Source organism: Entelurus aequoreus, linkage group LG03 (genome assembly GCF_033978785.1).
Source record: "Entelurus aequoreus isolate RoL-2023_Sb linkage group LG03, RoL_Eaeq_v1.1, whole genome shotgun sequence".
NCBI lineage: Eukaryota > Metazoa > Chordata > Actinopteri > Syngnathiformes > Syngnathidae > Entelurus > Entelurus aequoreus.
In genome coordinates, this window is record NC_084733.1 from 71,704,532 (window position 1) to 71,719,599 (window position 15,068).

General features: G+C 39.5%; 2 protein-coding genes across 3 annotated transcripts in view; both read right to left on the reverse strand.

The window, feature by feature from the left end:
- cers3b (ceramide synthase 3b) overlaps positions 1-1,247 on the reverse strand; it is a 32,589-nt gene extending 31,342 nt beyond the window's left edge. The window contains exon 1 of the mRNA XM_062042592.1: positions 1,181-1,247. The gene's annotated coding sequence lies outside the window, so the exon portion shown is untranslated. The remainder of the gene's footprint in view (positions 1-1,180) is intronic.
- A 2,391-nt stretch (positions 1,248-3,638) lies between these two features.
- Positions 3,639-15,068, reverse strand: part of ano2a (anoctamin 2a) — an 80,602-nt gene continuing 69,172 nt past the window's right edge. For both annotated transcript variants that reach the window (XM_062042595.1, XM_062042594.1), the window contains 4 exons: positions 13,273-13,451; positions 13,049-13,154; positions 6,911-7,454; positions 3,639-4,609 (listed from right to left, as the gene is read on the reverse strand). In XM_062042595.1, coding sequence (XP_061898579.1) covers positions 4,014-4,609; positions 6,911-7,454; positions 13,049-13,154; positions 13,273-13,451 — 1,425 coding nt within the window. In that variant the 3' untranslated portion in view covers positions 3,639-4,013. The remainder of the gene's footprint in view (positions 4,610-6,910; positions 7,455-13,048; positions 13,155-13,272; positions 13,452-15,068) is intronic.

Genomic DNA, 15,068 nt, shown 5'->3' on the forward strand with positions numbered 1-15,068 from the left:
TAAATGCAAGTGCTACTAAAGCAGGAAGACACAATTCTGTATTCCTACAAAATACAAACTCTGACAAGATACTAACACACCACAGGTCTTTTTTTTAAATTCTCTTTAAAAACGTGTTTATATCCTTTTTGTGTTGCCCCGTTCCAAAAAGCATAATGTTTAAAAACCTTTCATTAAAGCAAATTAATTGTTCAGTTATGGTATTAAAAACTTAAAAAGTATCTGTCTAGGGTACACTTATTAATGACGTTTTTAAAAAAAATCTATCTTCTGTTAATTTTGAATTAACTATAAACAATGCGATTAATTGCGATTAAATATTTTAATCATTTGACAGCCTTAGTTTTTACGTTAATGTTCAGTAAGAAAGTAGTTTATTTTTTAATTGTGGTGTGTGTGACTGACTTTGTTTTGCTGCCATGTCACTCTTGGAAAATAGATTTTAATCTCAATTAGGTTTTTTTTACCTGGTTAAATAAAGTATATTGATTGATTGATTCCTTTTTTTAGTGTGCTATTCTTTATTTTGTCCAATAAATGTGTTGTCGGACAACAAAAGTGAGCCGTGTGCCACAAATGGTCGCTGGGCCGCACTTTGGACACCTTTAGTCCATAGTATTGTCCCTTGAGAAGATATACTGCCATGGAGGTTTGAAAACCTTTCTTATTGTTTTCGTACAGGTTTCCTACTAAATTCCCATGACAACTTGCCCTCAGTGCCATCCTATTAGCTTCCCTGTTGCTGACGGATCTGAGAGCCAATGCCAAAGGGCAAAAAAGATAAACACATGGAGCAATTTACAGATTATATAGACAAAGTAAAGTCCTCCTTCTCGTGGACTCTGCCCACGGGTGCAGATAAAACATGCGGTTTGTTCAAAACAGGCACCAGGACAGCACTTACTGTACTTGCTGTACTGTTCTAGCCACTACAATCTGCTGTTGTTGCACAGAAAATAGAGCTGTTGAGAGCCAGGTTTAAAAAGCTGGAGGCTCTGTTTTCTATAGACAAGTTCCAACAAAGGAAAGGGAAGCCATTGGAGAAGGTGTGTGTGTGTGTGTGTGTTTAAGCATCACAACAACTATCACAAAAAATATACAAATAGTCAATCTAAAGCCCACATTATTTTATATTGTGTTTTATCAAGCTGTGCAAGTGTGTGTGTGTGAGATCGCTCACCTGGGTGGTAAACTCAAGCTCCTGCCCCCCCTTCTACGTCCGCCTCTAGTGCTCTCGCTCTTGGGAGTTCCTGCAAAGAAGACGTTTACTCACAAGGAGTTTGCATTTTGAAGTGAGCGAGTGCTGCTGTTGTTTGTGCACACTCACCTGTGGGCAGGTATTCCCTTTGGAATGCCCCCCCCCCCCCACAAAGGACCCATTCAGTGGCAGGACAGCGGCGGGAAGAGGAGAAGGAGGCAGAGCCTATTGAAGGGGGGATGAAACAGGAGCCTGCACATCAGGAGAGTCAATCTGGAAAAAAAAAGAAAAAGAGCTGGTCAAGAAAGTACAGTGGTAATGCCCCCCCCCTCCCACACCCCAAAGTTAATGTGTTTTATTATCTGTATGTGTTATGATAGTTCTTTACTAACACTAAACATGCTATTGTATCTCACGCCCCCCTTCCCCCGACCCCCCAGGGGGCCCTGCCCCACTATTTAAGAAGCCCTGCATCAAAGAGGTTGTTTGGTACATTTTACTAGGGGACAGCACTTTTTCACACCCACCCTGAAGTGAATGTTTATTAAACTAAACTGTATGTGTCTAGATACATGCTATTACACTATTGCCTCTCACGCCCCCCCTCCTCCGGCCATTTTACAAACAATCCCTTGCTCACAGTAACACATTTTCTAGAGGACATGCTTTTTTCACACCCACCCTGTAGTGAATGTTTATCAAACTATATGTGTCAAGATATATGCTACTACTATTTTCTTTGGCCTCTCACGCCCCCCTGCCTCCTCCAGGTGGGCCTACCTCACCATTTAAGAAGCACTGCATTTAATGGGCTTGCAGTTACATTTTTCTAGGGGACTTTTTCACGCCCACCCTAAAGTGAATATGTATCTGCATGTGTCAAGACTTATGCTAATACACTAGTGCCTCTCACGCCCCCCCAGGGGGGCCTACCCTCCTCACTGTTTGAGAAGCACTGCATTAAAAGGGCTGTTTGGAACTTGCCCACAGTTACATTTTCCTAGGAGACATAATTTTTTTCAGACAACCCTTTATTTATCTGTATGTGTCAAGATGTATGCTATTGCTTCTCAGGCACCCCTACCCCAGGGGGGCCTACCCTACTGTTTAAGAAGAACTGTATTAAAGGGGATGTTCGGAACTTGCTCAAGGTTACAATTTTTTAGGGGACACATTTTTTTTAACACCCACCCTAATGTGAATATTTATCTGTATTTGTCAAGATACATGCTATTACACTAATGCCTCTCACGCCCCCCCAAATGGGCCTACCGCAACATTTAAAAAGCACTGAATTTAATGGGCTGTTTAAAACTTGTGCCGTTACATTTTTCTAGGAAACATTTTTTCACGCCCTGAGGTGAATGTTCATTTAGCTGTATGGGTCAAAATATATGCTATAATGCTATTACCTCTCACGCCCCCTCAGGGGGACCGGCCCCACCATTTAAGAAGCACAGAGTTAGTATACAATACTTGTAGGTGTCAAATTAAAAAAAACATAAAAAACTTCACTTTGACATTTCAAAGACAGAAAAGAATTGAGGACCTTACCTGCATGGGTAACATCATAACATGTTGAGTAATATCATAATAAATAAAAACCAAAATGGCTGCATCGCAGAGCATCATTGGGTTACTTGTGTAGTGTATGTTTTACTCCACACCTCAAGGGGGCACAAGAGACTTTCTGTTAACATTTACCGGTAGCTTGTTACTGTAACCCAGGGGTGCCTAGACTTTTTCCACTGAGGGCCACAGACTGAAAAATCAAGGGATGTGGGGGACGATTTTGGTAGTTTTCAACCTAGAAACAAGTACAATATATAGATGTTTTTCAAAGAAGATGCAATTTCGGGGGAAATTTCCTGTGAATGCTGAAGATTCAAAGCTTAACTGAAATTCTAACAGCACGCAAGCCAGATAGCATCAAGTAACAAAAAATACGAGAAAAATGAGCTGCAAAAGCTTGCATGCGAAAAAGTACTAAGATAACATGCGAACAATAGCATGCTTACAGTTAGCATTGCTGAAATACCAAAATGTATGACACTCAGGAGTATACCTGCTAAATGATCTTACAAGATAGCAGGCTAAGATGCTAACTGTAACATGCGTCAAAAACCAAAATATATTACTCTCAAGTGTGTACCTGAAAAATGTGTTTAAAATGCTAGCATGCATCAATTACCAAAATATGATTTAGGAGCACACCTACAAAATTAGATTAAAAAAAAAAGCTAGCATACTAACGTTAACATGTATTATTTGTCAAGTCACAAAATACATGACGCTTAGGTGTATACCTGCAAAATTAGCAAAAAAGCTAGCATGCTAATATTAGAATGCTAATGATTGTGTTAAAGGCTGTTAAAAAAATAGCTCGGGGGCGCAAATGGCCACCCGGAAACAAATCAGACATTAAAAATATGTTGTTTTTTTATTATAATTTTGCATGTGTTTTTTCATATTTATATCAAAAACCTCTAAAAATAAACATGGGATTTACGAGCGTAACTAGCTGAGTTTGATATAGCTTTCTCAGTGTGGCTAATGTGAGCTGCGTTGGTAGGCCAAACAAACGAAAAGCAACAATAAAAATATTTTTGTTCCAGAGTCACTTTCTCTGAACTGTCCATCCTGGTTATGATCATGGCATAAATACTGTATATAAAAGGGTAAGGAGGGCCTGGAGGTCTGTGGTCAGACTTCAGGTGTTCTGTATGCAAATATGGAGAGTGGATAGGGGGTGAGGCTCCAGGCACAGACAAGATAATCATCTGGGTCGTCTTTTTCCGCTGCCTCCCACCTCATCTCATACCGCTGTGTTGCGTTTAAGTTCACTGGGAGAAGGGGGCACTCTGTCCCCCAGCTTTGTGAAGCTAGTAGAATAGCTCGGCTTGGTGGAGCGCTCCTCTGAAGCGGGGACTCTTTGCCGTGAGGGGAGTGTGGAGCACCGGGCTTGGCCCCTAGAGCGAGGCAGCTGAGGCGGGGGGCCCTTCAGGGTGAACAGTTCACGTTTGGGCTGCTGTGGAGACTCGGGATGTGGGGAAGATGGTGATGAGAAAGGGTTGGCTGAAGATCCAAGCGGCACCAGCGGGGCGAGAGAGGCCCGCTGCTGGAACCTGGTGAGGCTGCTGGACTGGCTGGGTCTGGGCAGGCTGTAAGACGCCCCGGCTCCTCGGTGGCGTGAAGGCAGGGTGGAGCAGCGGGTCTTTGCCCTGGCGCCTGGCTCTCTGAGGGGCGCAGCAATGGGCATTGCATCGTAATCGGACGGTGCCATTTCTGCCAGGGAGCTGCTCAGAGTCTGGAGGGAATTTCTTTTGGACGCAGGATTTGATGGAAGATCTTGATTGTTGCTTGGTGGTGAAATCTCAGCATCTTTCAATGTGTTTGATGACGAGTCTTCATCTGCATGTAAACAAACACAACACACTAAGGATGCTGTTGACAAAACAAAAAGGTATGTTTTTACTCCCAGGTGTGTAGGCTATTACCAAGGGGTTTTGAGCCTAAATGGAATAATTATACAACCAAATAAACACTAAACACAGTGTTATGAAACAATAATGAAAATGTTAAATTGTATGTTGATGTAGATCAGTGGTCCCCAACCTTTTTGTAGCTGGGGACCGGTCAACGCTTGAAAATTTTTGCCACGGACTGGGGGGGGGGTAATTTTATTTTTTTATTATTTTTTCATAAAGAAATACAATCATGTGTGCTTACGGACTGTATCCCTGCAGACTGTATTGATCTATATTGCTATATAATGAATATATTGTGTTTTTTATGTTGATTTAATAAAAAATAAAAATAAAAATAAAATTTCTTGCTCGGCCCGGTACCAATCGGTCCGGTGGTTGGGGACCACTGATGTAGATAATAAAACATTTGATCATTATTTAAATTTCGTGACCAACATATTTACTACATGATCGCTTCATATATCTTAAAGCACTTCATATATCTTAAAGCATTTTTAATCATTCCTTCATAAAAGAATGGTATCTGTTTGTGGATGATTTGGATTTTAAATGTTGCTTCCGCTAATTTTTAATTATTTTTGATTGATGTATTTTTTACTGATTTATTTTGTATTTATTTATTTATTTATTTTTTTATAAATATACAATCTACAAAAATCTAGTGAATTTTATGTTTTTAATATGTTTCATTATTTATGCGTGAAATCGTGAATTCCCTTTTTACTTTTTAAATAGGCTGATTGGCAACACTAAATTGGCCCTAGTGTGTGAATGTTGTCTATCTGTGTTGGCCCTGCGATGAGGTGGCGACTTGTGTACCCCGCCTTCTGCCCGATTGTATCTGTGATAGGCTCCAGCACCCCCGCAACCCCGAAAGGGATAAGTGGTAGAAAAATGGATGGATGGATTTACATTTTTTCCTTGTTAAAAGAAAAACTAATGTGTTTTTTTTACCATACAAACAATACATATCTTTTAATATATTTTATTGTTTAAGTGTAATAGATTTTTTACAGCTACTTTTATTAGACTTTGTCCTCCATCACCACTGCTTACAAAAACGTTATTTTAAAAATGTTAATGTTTCTTTTGATTTATAAAATATTTACAACGATCAAGGAAATGTAATGTTTTCATCATAATAATTTTTAAATTATTTATGTATGTCTTGGTAAAGTTTTTTTCCCCGCTTATCCTCTGTCACCATTGATAACAAATCTGTAAAAAAATCATTCACTTAAAGTTAACTTATTCGATAAATAAAACATTTACAAAAATCAGATGAATTTAATGTTTATAGAAACACTATAAAATTAAAGAAAGAACTGGAAGCAAAGTATAAAAGTGGCGCCCAAGTCGCTTTCCCCTCCCATTAACCCTCTTTGCTCATCCCCTTTGTTCGCCAATAATTCTTCAATAAAAGGTAAAAGTAATGTTAACGGCGTGGCGCGGTTGGGAGAGTGGCTGTGCCAGCAACCTGAGGGTTCCTGGTTCAATCCCCACCTTCTACCATCCTAGTCATGTCCGTTGTGTCCTTGAGCAAGACACTTCACCCTTGCTCCTGATGGGTCCTGGTTAGCGCCATGCATGGCAGCTCCCGCCATCAGTGTGTGAATGTGTGTGTGAATGGGTGAATGTGGAAATAGTGTCAAAGCGCTTTGAGTTCCTTAAAAAAAAGGTAGAAAAGCGCTATACAAGTATAACCCATTTACCATTTAAAACGTTCCTTTATTCATTTCTTATGCCATTGGTTCACATGTTCTTCAGCAATTAAAACAATAAGTTTTCTCTACAAACTGGATTTAGTTTGGATTATTTCTGGTGGAAAATATTTATAATATGTTTTTGAATGTATTACTAACAAAAACTGAGGCAACACTGTAGTTATTTGATATTGATCATTTAATGACTTATTCATTAATTGGCATTTCTAAAAATAACCTAATGACGTACGTACGTATGTCATTTTTATTTCAAGATAATAGAAAGCATTGAGAAGCGACATAAAGGAATGCATTTAAGAAGTGTAGGTAAGGATCAATGTTCTGATCAATGCAAGCCATGCAGTGGAAGTACAATTTATTTTCTTATGGTACTTTAAATGACTTTTGACCTGTCAACGTAACTTGTGCACTGAACGAAAGCGAACTAGCTGCCATCATAGTCGGCTTGATTATACGAGCTTACGTTGAAACGTGATTTCTCATGTGGTTTCTCATCTTACCTAAAAAGCCCAGCTGGATCATCAGAGCGTCCAAATCCACATCCTCGTACCCATCTGCTGTCATTTCAGCGGTTTCATTTTCCTCCTCCTTTCTTTCTTTCTTGTTTTCATATTCTCCATCTTCTCGCTCACTTCGTTTTATTTCCTTCTCTTTCTCAGCCTCCTCATCTTCTCCCTCGCATCCTCGCTCCTCATCTCCTTCTCCACCGTCGTCTTCAAATGACTTCCCGACCTCCGGATCACCGCCCCCGTTCCCGCTGGGTTCCTCCAGAGTGACGTTGACCTCGGCTTCCTTCTCCTCGTCCTCCTGGTCCTGCTGAGGTTCTCGCTCCTCCGTGGGTGCCTCCACCACGATGTCTAGGTTGGTGGGGACATGAGGTGGGATGCAGCGTTTGGACGAGAGCAATTTAGCGTGTGCTTCCTGGTCTTGATTGAGCAGAAACTCCATCAGCATCAGGTTCTCTTTCTTTAGCTGCTCCCGCAGAGAGCGTGGCACATCGGGGATCATCCAGGCTACCAACATGCTGAGGAACATGGCCAGGTTCTGAAAGGAGTCAAAAATAAAGACTATAATCCCGTGGTTCTCAAACTTTTTTCCCCCAAGTACCACCTCTGAAAACATTTGGCTCTCCAAGTACCACCATAAGGACCAACATTGAACTACAGTAGCGTAGTAGGCCTAAATATTCATTAAAAACAGTAAAATTATTATACCTGTATATACCTTTGACACTATTTCCACATTCACACACTGATGGCAGAGGTTTTTTTAAACAAATATATTTAATATTTTGGCCACTGTAACAATACACACACTTTGAACAGTAACACAGTGTTTGATTATTGAATTGATTCTTTGGCGTACCACCAGATAGAGCCTGCATACCACTAGTGGTACACGTACCAAAGTTTCCTATAAACAATTCAATCTGGGGTGATGTGTGACGTCTAATTCCTCAAAAAGGAGCCTCATCTCTAATTATTAACTATAATCAAATGTTTGTGCATGATGGTCTGACAAAAAAATCTTATAAGTGTGAACATTTTGGGCAATTTTAAATTATGCAAGTAATGAATTTGATAATCATTTAATTAAGATTATTTACAATTCAAAAGTGTGATTAATCTGATTAAAAAACGATGAGGCAATTCCATCTGAGAATGCTCCAATGCCGAAGTTGAACTGAAATGCTGAAAGAATGTGGTATGAATGTAAAAATAGTTTGACTGTTGGAACGGTTTGGATGTTGAATTTCCAGGAAAACCGGAATTTGGTTTGGAACTTGGGAAATTGTTAGTTTTAATGTCCAGGATGAGTGGAATGTGTTGATGTTGGAATGGTTTGAATAGGTTGAAAAATGTGGGAATTGTGTAACTTGGAAACATGTCCCATTCAGTTCAATGTCTTCCTGGAAATTTGGGAATTTGGGGAAAAGCGGGATTTTTTTTGAAAATTATTAAGAGCATGAATGTCCTGAATGAGCTGAATTGGTTGGTGTTGGAATTGTTTAAATCGGTCAAGAAACGTTGCAGTAGTAAAAGTTTTTTAAATTGAAAAATAATATTACGGAATTTCGGGAAAACCAGGAATTTTTCAAGTTCTTAAACCAACTTGTTTTTATGTCCTGACTAAGAAGAATGTTTTGTCAGTGGAACGGTTGACAGTGGAACGGTTGAAACGGGTTGACAAATGTGAAAGGAGTCATCGCACTAAAAAAGGTTGGAAATAAGGTTAGAAAAAAACAGGAATTCCTGGAAATTTGTTGAACATGGAAAAATGGTTGTTTGAATTTCCAGGATGAATTGAATGTGTTGAAGGTATAAAGGTGTGAATCTGTTGAAAAATGTGGGAATTGTGGAAGTTTAAGAAATTGATAATTCATTTTGAATGGGAAAAATGTCACTAAAAACTGGAACTTCTAGGAAATCCGGGATTTTTTTTTATAATTGTTGAAAGGGAGCACACAATTGTCCCATTCATTTCAATGGGAATTTCATGAAAATTTGGGAGTTCCGGGAAAAGAGGGAATTTTTTAGAAAATGGTAAAAAAAAAAAAATCTATGTTTTTAATGAGTTGGTGTTGGAATTTTTCAAAACGGTCGAGAAATGTTGAAGTAGTAACATTTTTAATTCAGAAATGATATTAAGGAATTCCTGGACTTTCGGGAAAACCGGGAATTTTTCCAGTTCAAAAAACAACAAGATTAAGAGGATTGTTTCACAGTGAAGCGGTTGTAATGGGTTGGAAAATGTGGGAGGAGTAGTCGACAGAAAAAAGGGTGAAAATAGGGTTTGGAAAACTGGGAATTCTAGGAATTCCTGGAATTTCTTTGAACTTGTAAAAATGATAGTTTGAATGTCCAAGATTAGTGGAATATGTTGAAGGTGGAATGGTTTGAATAGGTTGAAAAATGTGTAAATGGTGGAAGTTTGAAACATGGCCAATTCATTTTGAATGGGAAAAATGTCCCGGAAAACCGGGAATTCTGGGAAATCTGAGAATTTTGGAATTTGTCAAGGGAAAGCCTGCGATTCCCGAATAGGCTGAACAGTTTGAATCGGATGAAAAATATGGAAGGTAGAGCGCGCCAAAATCTGGAGAAGAAGAAGAATAAATAGGTGAATTTTGGTGTAGAAAATATTATAATATTACAACGTGTTCACCTTTGCCCACTTGACTTTGTACATGGCACACTACTGGCTGATGGTGGACCAATCACAGAGCACTGTGTTCTCTGTCCTGGCAGCTGATTGGCTCAGTCACGTTGAGCTTCCTCTTTGCGTCAGTTGCGCATATTTCTGTGGGAACGCATTTAAAGCCCAACATCGTCGTCCAAACGTTCTGCGCCTTCTAAGGCTTCCGGCACAGAACCCAAGCCCCAGAAAAAGGGGAGCCTCCTCATTGCTATGTTTAAAAAAAAAAAAAGGTAGTGTGGTTATGAGCTTTGAGCTGATAGACTTATATGGTTGTCATTACCAGATCGATAAATCTTCGGTTCGCTACATCAAGAAGAAGACAATATGGAAGAATACAACAGTGTCCATTGCCAACAACTCTCCATATCTTTGTCCTCATTCAGAAGAAAACACGAGTGACGCCGCCATCGTCATAATGTAACTAATTCTTTAGCGTCATCAATTGTGATATGTTAGGATTACATAAGTGCAGAAAGCCTTAATAAGTGTGTGAGAAAGGGTTACCGTATTTCCTTGAATAGCCGCAGGGGCGTTAATTATTTTAAAACCTCTTCTCACTCCGGCGTTTACCAAGAGGAATCCATAAAATTTAGGCGTGCGCTTTGAGTGTGATGTAAGCATACCATCACGAAAAGCACATTTAATTAAAAAAAACGTTATTATGGTCTTACCTGTACTTATAAATGGAGTCCATTTGCAGCTCCTTCTGACCAAAAGCATCGATAACTTGTTTATAGAAGTCTTCATTATTTTCTTTTTTCCGTTTTAAAAGTCTCTGTCTCGATGGAGATATTCCTTTAATTATTACCTCCTGCTTCGATTGAAAGTCCAGTTTAGAAAACTGTTTTATTTTAGATACCGGTATGTAATCCTCCATGTTAGAAGAAAAAAAATCTCTTGCTGCGTGTGTTCACTTCTTCTGCAGTACCGGAAGTCGCAAGAAGGATCACTAGCGCGGCAGCGCCCTCTACCACCAGGAGGCGGGAGTCATTTAATGACTTATACAGTATTTCACACACGCAGCTACGGTATATTAATAAAACATAGCTGCTTACTGTTCTCTTTAGCATATTGTACCGGTATTCAATAGATTGGACCTTAAATCCTACTGAATAGCTCTTTATCTTTTTTCCTTTGTGCGATTGTAAACTACTGAAAGCAGCTTCCTCCATTTTGAAAATGAGGACAGATGCGTCACTCGTGACGTAACGAATTTGACCCGGTGGAAGTTCTAGACATATGCTAAATATTTTGCGAAACGAGTTTGACCCGGTGAAAATTATAGACATGCGATAATAAAATTAATATTTTGCGAAACGAATTTGATCCGGCTTCAATAATAAACCGGCGATAAGGCCAAGCATGCGTTAATTATTTTGAGAAACGAGTTTGACCCGGCAGTAATTATAGACGTGCTAATACTATATTCCCTGCGCCAATTCAAGGAAATACGGTAATTACAGTGTGGGGACACGTTTGAACCGATACGGTACCTGGGATCAATACCATTACACAACAATAAGATTTTTCAGTATTTTTATTTGTGTTAATAAATATTGTTTTAGATAATAAAATGTCATTTTTTTACGGCAACATTTAAAAATGAGCTGATTTTGATAACTTCTGTCGAGTTGTTATATCTTGTTTGATTATCACATTTCAGAGTCTTATTACCAAGTATGACATTAAGTTGCAAGTCCAAGACATCAGATGGCAGTAGTGTGGTGTGTTGGCTAGTCAGATCAGTTTTTGCTAAATCTAGTCTTTTGTTGCGCCCTTAAGAAATGTTAATACTGTAAGTATTGTACTTATTACGCACCAGCTGTTTGATTGCAATGTGCATTTTAGTTGTAGTTTTTATTAACCCAATAGGAGGTGTTAAAATCCCCATGTAAAATTGCTAATGCTAACCAGTAGCATGTCAATAGCAAAACCAATGTATATTAGCATCAAGTTAGTGCATTTTTTTAAATTGTACATGTTTTGAATCAATTTATTTGTTGGCATTGCAACATTACCGAGAGGTAATTTGGCTGAGTCCGCTCTCAGTGCTGCTGGAGTGATCGCCAAGAGCCAAAGTGGTCAGCAACAGGGCGTGACGCCACGCGCAACACAAGTACCCTGACATACTGTAGCACCGTTGGATTTTACGTGGTAGGAACGGCTTGGTCGGTGCCAAAAAAGTACAGAGTTCAGTACACATTCCTCGTGGAGGGTTTATAAAGACCTAACATACATACAATATTAATGTGATCATGAAATAAATAGTCTGTACTTTGTGGAAAGTCTTCTACCATGGGGATCTGGAACACAACTCCCGCGATAATCAAGGGAACATTGTGCTGTTATCAAGTTGTGAGAAAATGTTTGTGTATCACATTCTGACAGTAAAATAGCATTTGTGTCAAAATATAGGGGTCTTTTTTAAAAGTTTTTTACCGGACTATAAGCCGCTCCTTTTTTCCTACACTTTGAATCCTGCGGCTTGTAAGACCGTGTGACTAATTTATGGATTTTTTGCTGGCCAGGACAAAACACAAATAGTAAAAAAAAAAAAAAAAAAAAAAGTATATACACTGAGAAGGTGTTTTTTTGTTTGTGCTATGGTGCCGTTTTTTGGACGAGTTCGCTCACTGCAGTGTCCTTCCATTTGGTGCTTTCAATTGGAAGTGCCGTTCTGACTTCTAGCTGTCCGTAGCGTTTCTACTCGTATGGATTTTTCATTCATCATTCCAAGTAACGTTTCTAACTTTTACAATATAACTAAAACTGTTTATACTTACTAAACCGTCTCATGTGTTATGTCTGTAGGAGTGTTTTCATGCATATTTGTACGTGCTATCGTAATGTAATGAGGCTAGGGTCATTAACATGACCTATTACAACCCTTTTACGAGTGTGTGTGTGTTAGTATCATTAACTTTCAATGGCATTCTTTTTGTATTGTTTCAGTTTAACAAATCCCTCAGTAAATTCACCAAAACATCATCGTGGAGTTATTGAGTTTGTTTAGCTAATTGGAGAGCTAGCTTCCGCAGCTAGCGGGTCTATGACGATGACATCTGTTTTGTTTGATCAGCCGTTTTACTGCCGTGTTAAAGACACCGTTTGGAAACAATGAAGGTATGTAAATAAACTTTTACAAGATCTTTCTGTGTAAATAAATCATTTCACAATGTATATATCTGCGGCTTATAATCCGGTGCGGCTAATATAAAAACATTGTATTTATTTTTTTAACTTAGGGGGTGCAGCTTATATACCGGTGCGCTCTACAGTCCGTAAAACACGGTACTATGCAAGCAAGTAATTTACTGCAGTGAATCCAAATTAAAAAGTGATTAACCCAATTTTAATAATCGTTTGACAGCATTATTTTTATATAAAGGCTCCAATCTAATTATGACACACAGATTTCTTCTGCAGATGCATGACCTTACCTGGAAGAATATCACAAAGGCCAGTTTTGCTGCCAGGACAGACCAGTACTGTTTGGAGAAGGTGTAGGCGTCTGGAGCCCATGGGGGGTCTCTGTAGTCTTTGTACCTAATGAACAGAAAGCAGAGGCATTACATGGTTCATAGAATGGACTCACAGTTATTGCCATGACAACAGAAGATAAGGGTTTAGGTGGGCCAGCAATGCTAAAAAGAGTTCATCCCACCTGCACAAGGACACGCCGGTGATGAGCGTGGTGTTGGGGGCAGTGCCCGGCGGGAAATTGTTGACATTGAAGTAGGATAGCGAGTGCTCTGTGTAGCCATTCATGGTGCCGTTAACGCTGTAAATGTACCGGTAGACCATGCGGGGCACAAACTCTGACGTGAATGAAATCACGAATGCCTGGCAAGACAAAACAGCAAATGATGATGAAAACAATAATGTAATATGAATTATTTGCCTTCACCGCAAGGACGACATGGCGGGCGATAATTGGGCAGAAGCTGTTATTTAACAAATTTGAAAACTCATTAATAATAACAAAGATTATTTATTTATGTTTGGAGTACTGATAACGTTGCTCTCTTTGACTGTATGATCAATTAGAAAGGTGACCCTGTCCAATATCGATATCTAATATCCGTTCCATAACTGCAAAAAATCTAAAATAACCTAAAACCTCTGATAAAAATGCTGCGATACAACATGTTTACTTGTGCAAAGCCACTTAAAGGCCTACTGAAACCCACTACTACCGACCACGCAGTCTGATAGTTTATATATCAATGATGAAATCTTAACATTGCAACACATGCCAATACGGCCGGGGTAACTTATAAAGTGCAATTTTAAATTTCCAGCTAAACTTCCGGTTGAAAAACGTCTATGTATGATGACGTATGTGTGTGACGTCAATAGTTAAACGGAAGTATTCGGAACCCATTGAATCCAATACAAAAAACTCTGTTTTCATCTCAAAATTCCACAGTATTCTGGACATCTGTGTTGGTGAATCTTTTGCAATTTGTTTAAAGAACAATGAAGAAAGTTGTAGGTGGGATCGGTGTATTAGCGGCTGGCTGTAGCAACACAACCAGGAGGACTTTGACTAGGATAGCAGACGCGCTAGCCGCCGACCACACGGATGATCGGGTGAAGTCCTTCGTCCTTCCGTCGATCGCTGGAACGCAGGTGAGCACGGGTGTTGATGAGCAGATGAGGGCTGGCTGGCGTAGGTGGATAGCTAATGTTTTTAGCATAGCTCTGTGAGGTCCCGTTGCTAAGTTAACTTAAATGGCATCGTTAGCAACAGCATTGTTAAGCTTCGCCAAGCTGGAAAGCATTAACCGTGTATTTACATGTCCATGGTTTAATAGTATTGTTGATTTTCTGTCTATCCTTCCAGTCAGGGGTTTATTTCTTTTGTTTCTATCTGCAGTTAAGCCCGATGCTATCACGTTAGCTCCGTAGCTAAAGTGCTTTGGTCGTGGAGATAAAAGTCACTGTGAATGTCCATTTCGCGTTCTCGACTCTCATTTTCAAGAGGATATAGTATCCGGGGTGGTTTAAAATACAAATCCGTGATCCACAATAGAAAAAGGAGAGAGTGTGGAATCCAATGAGCCAGCTTGTACCTAAGTTACCGTCAGAGCGAAAAAAGATACGTCCTGCACCGCACTCTAGTCCTTCACTCTCACGTTCCTCATCCACGAATCTTTCATCCTGGCTCAAATTAATGGGGTAATCGTCGCTTTTTCGGTCCGAATCGCTCTCGCTGCATTGTAAACAATGGGGAAATGTGAGGAGCCCTTCAGCCTGTGACGTCACGCTACTTCCGGTACAGGCAAGGCTTTTTTTTATCCGAGACCAAAAGTTGCGAACTTTATCGTCGATGTTCTCTACTAAATCCTTTCAGCAAAAATATGGCAATATTGCGAAATGATCAAGTATGACACATAGAATGGATCTGCTATCCCCGTTTAAATAAAAAAAATTCATTTCAGTAGGCCTTTAAAGGGA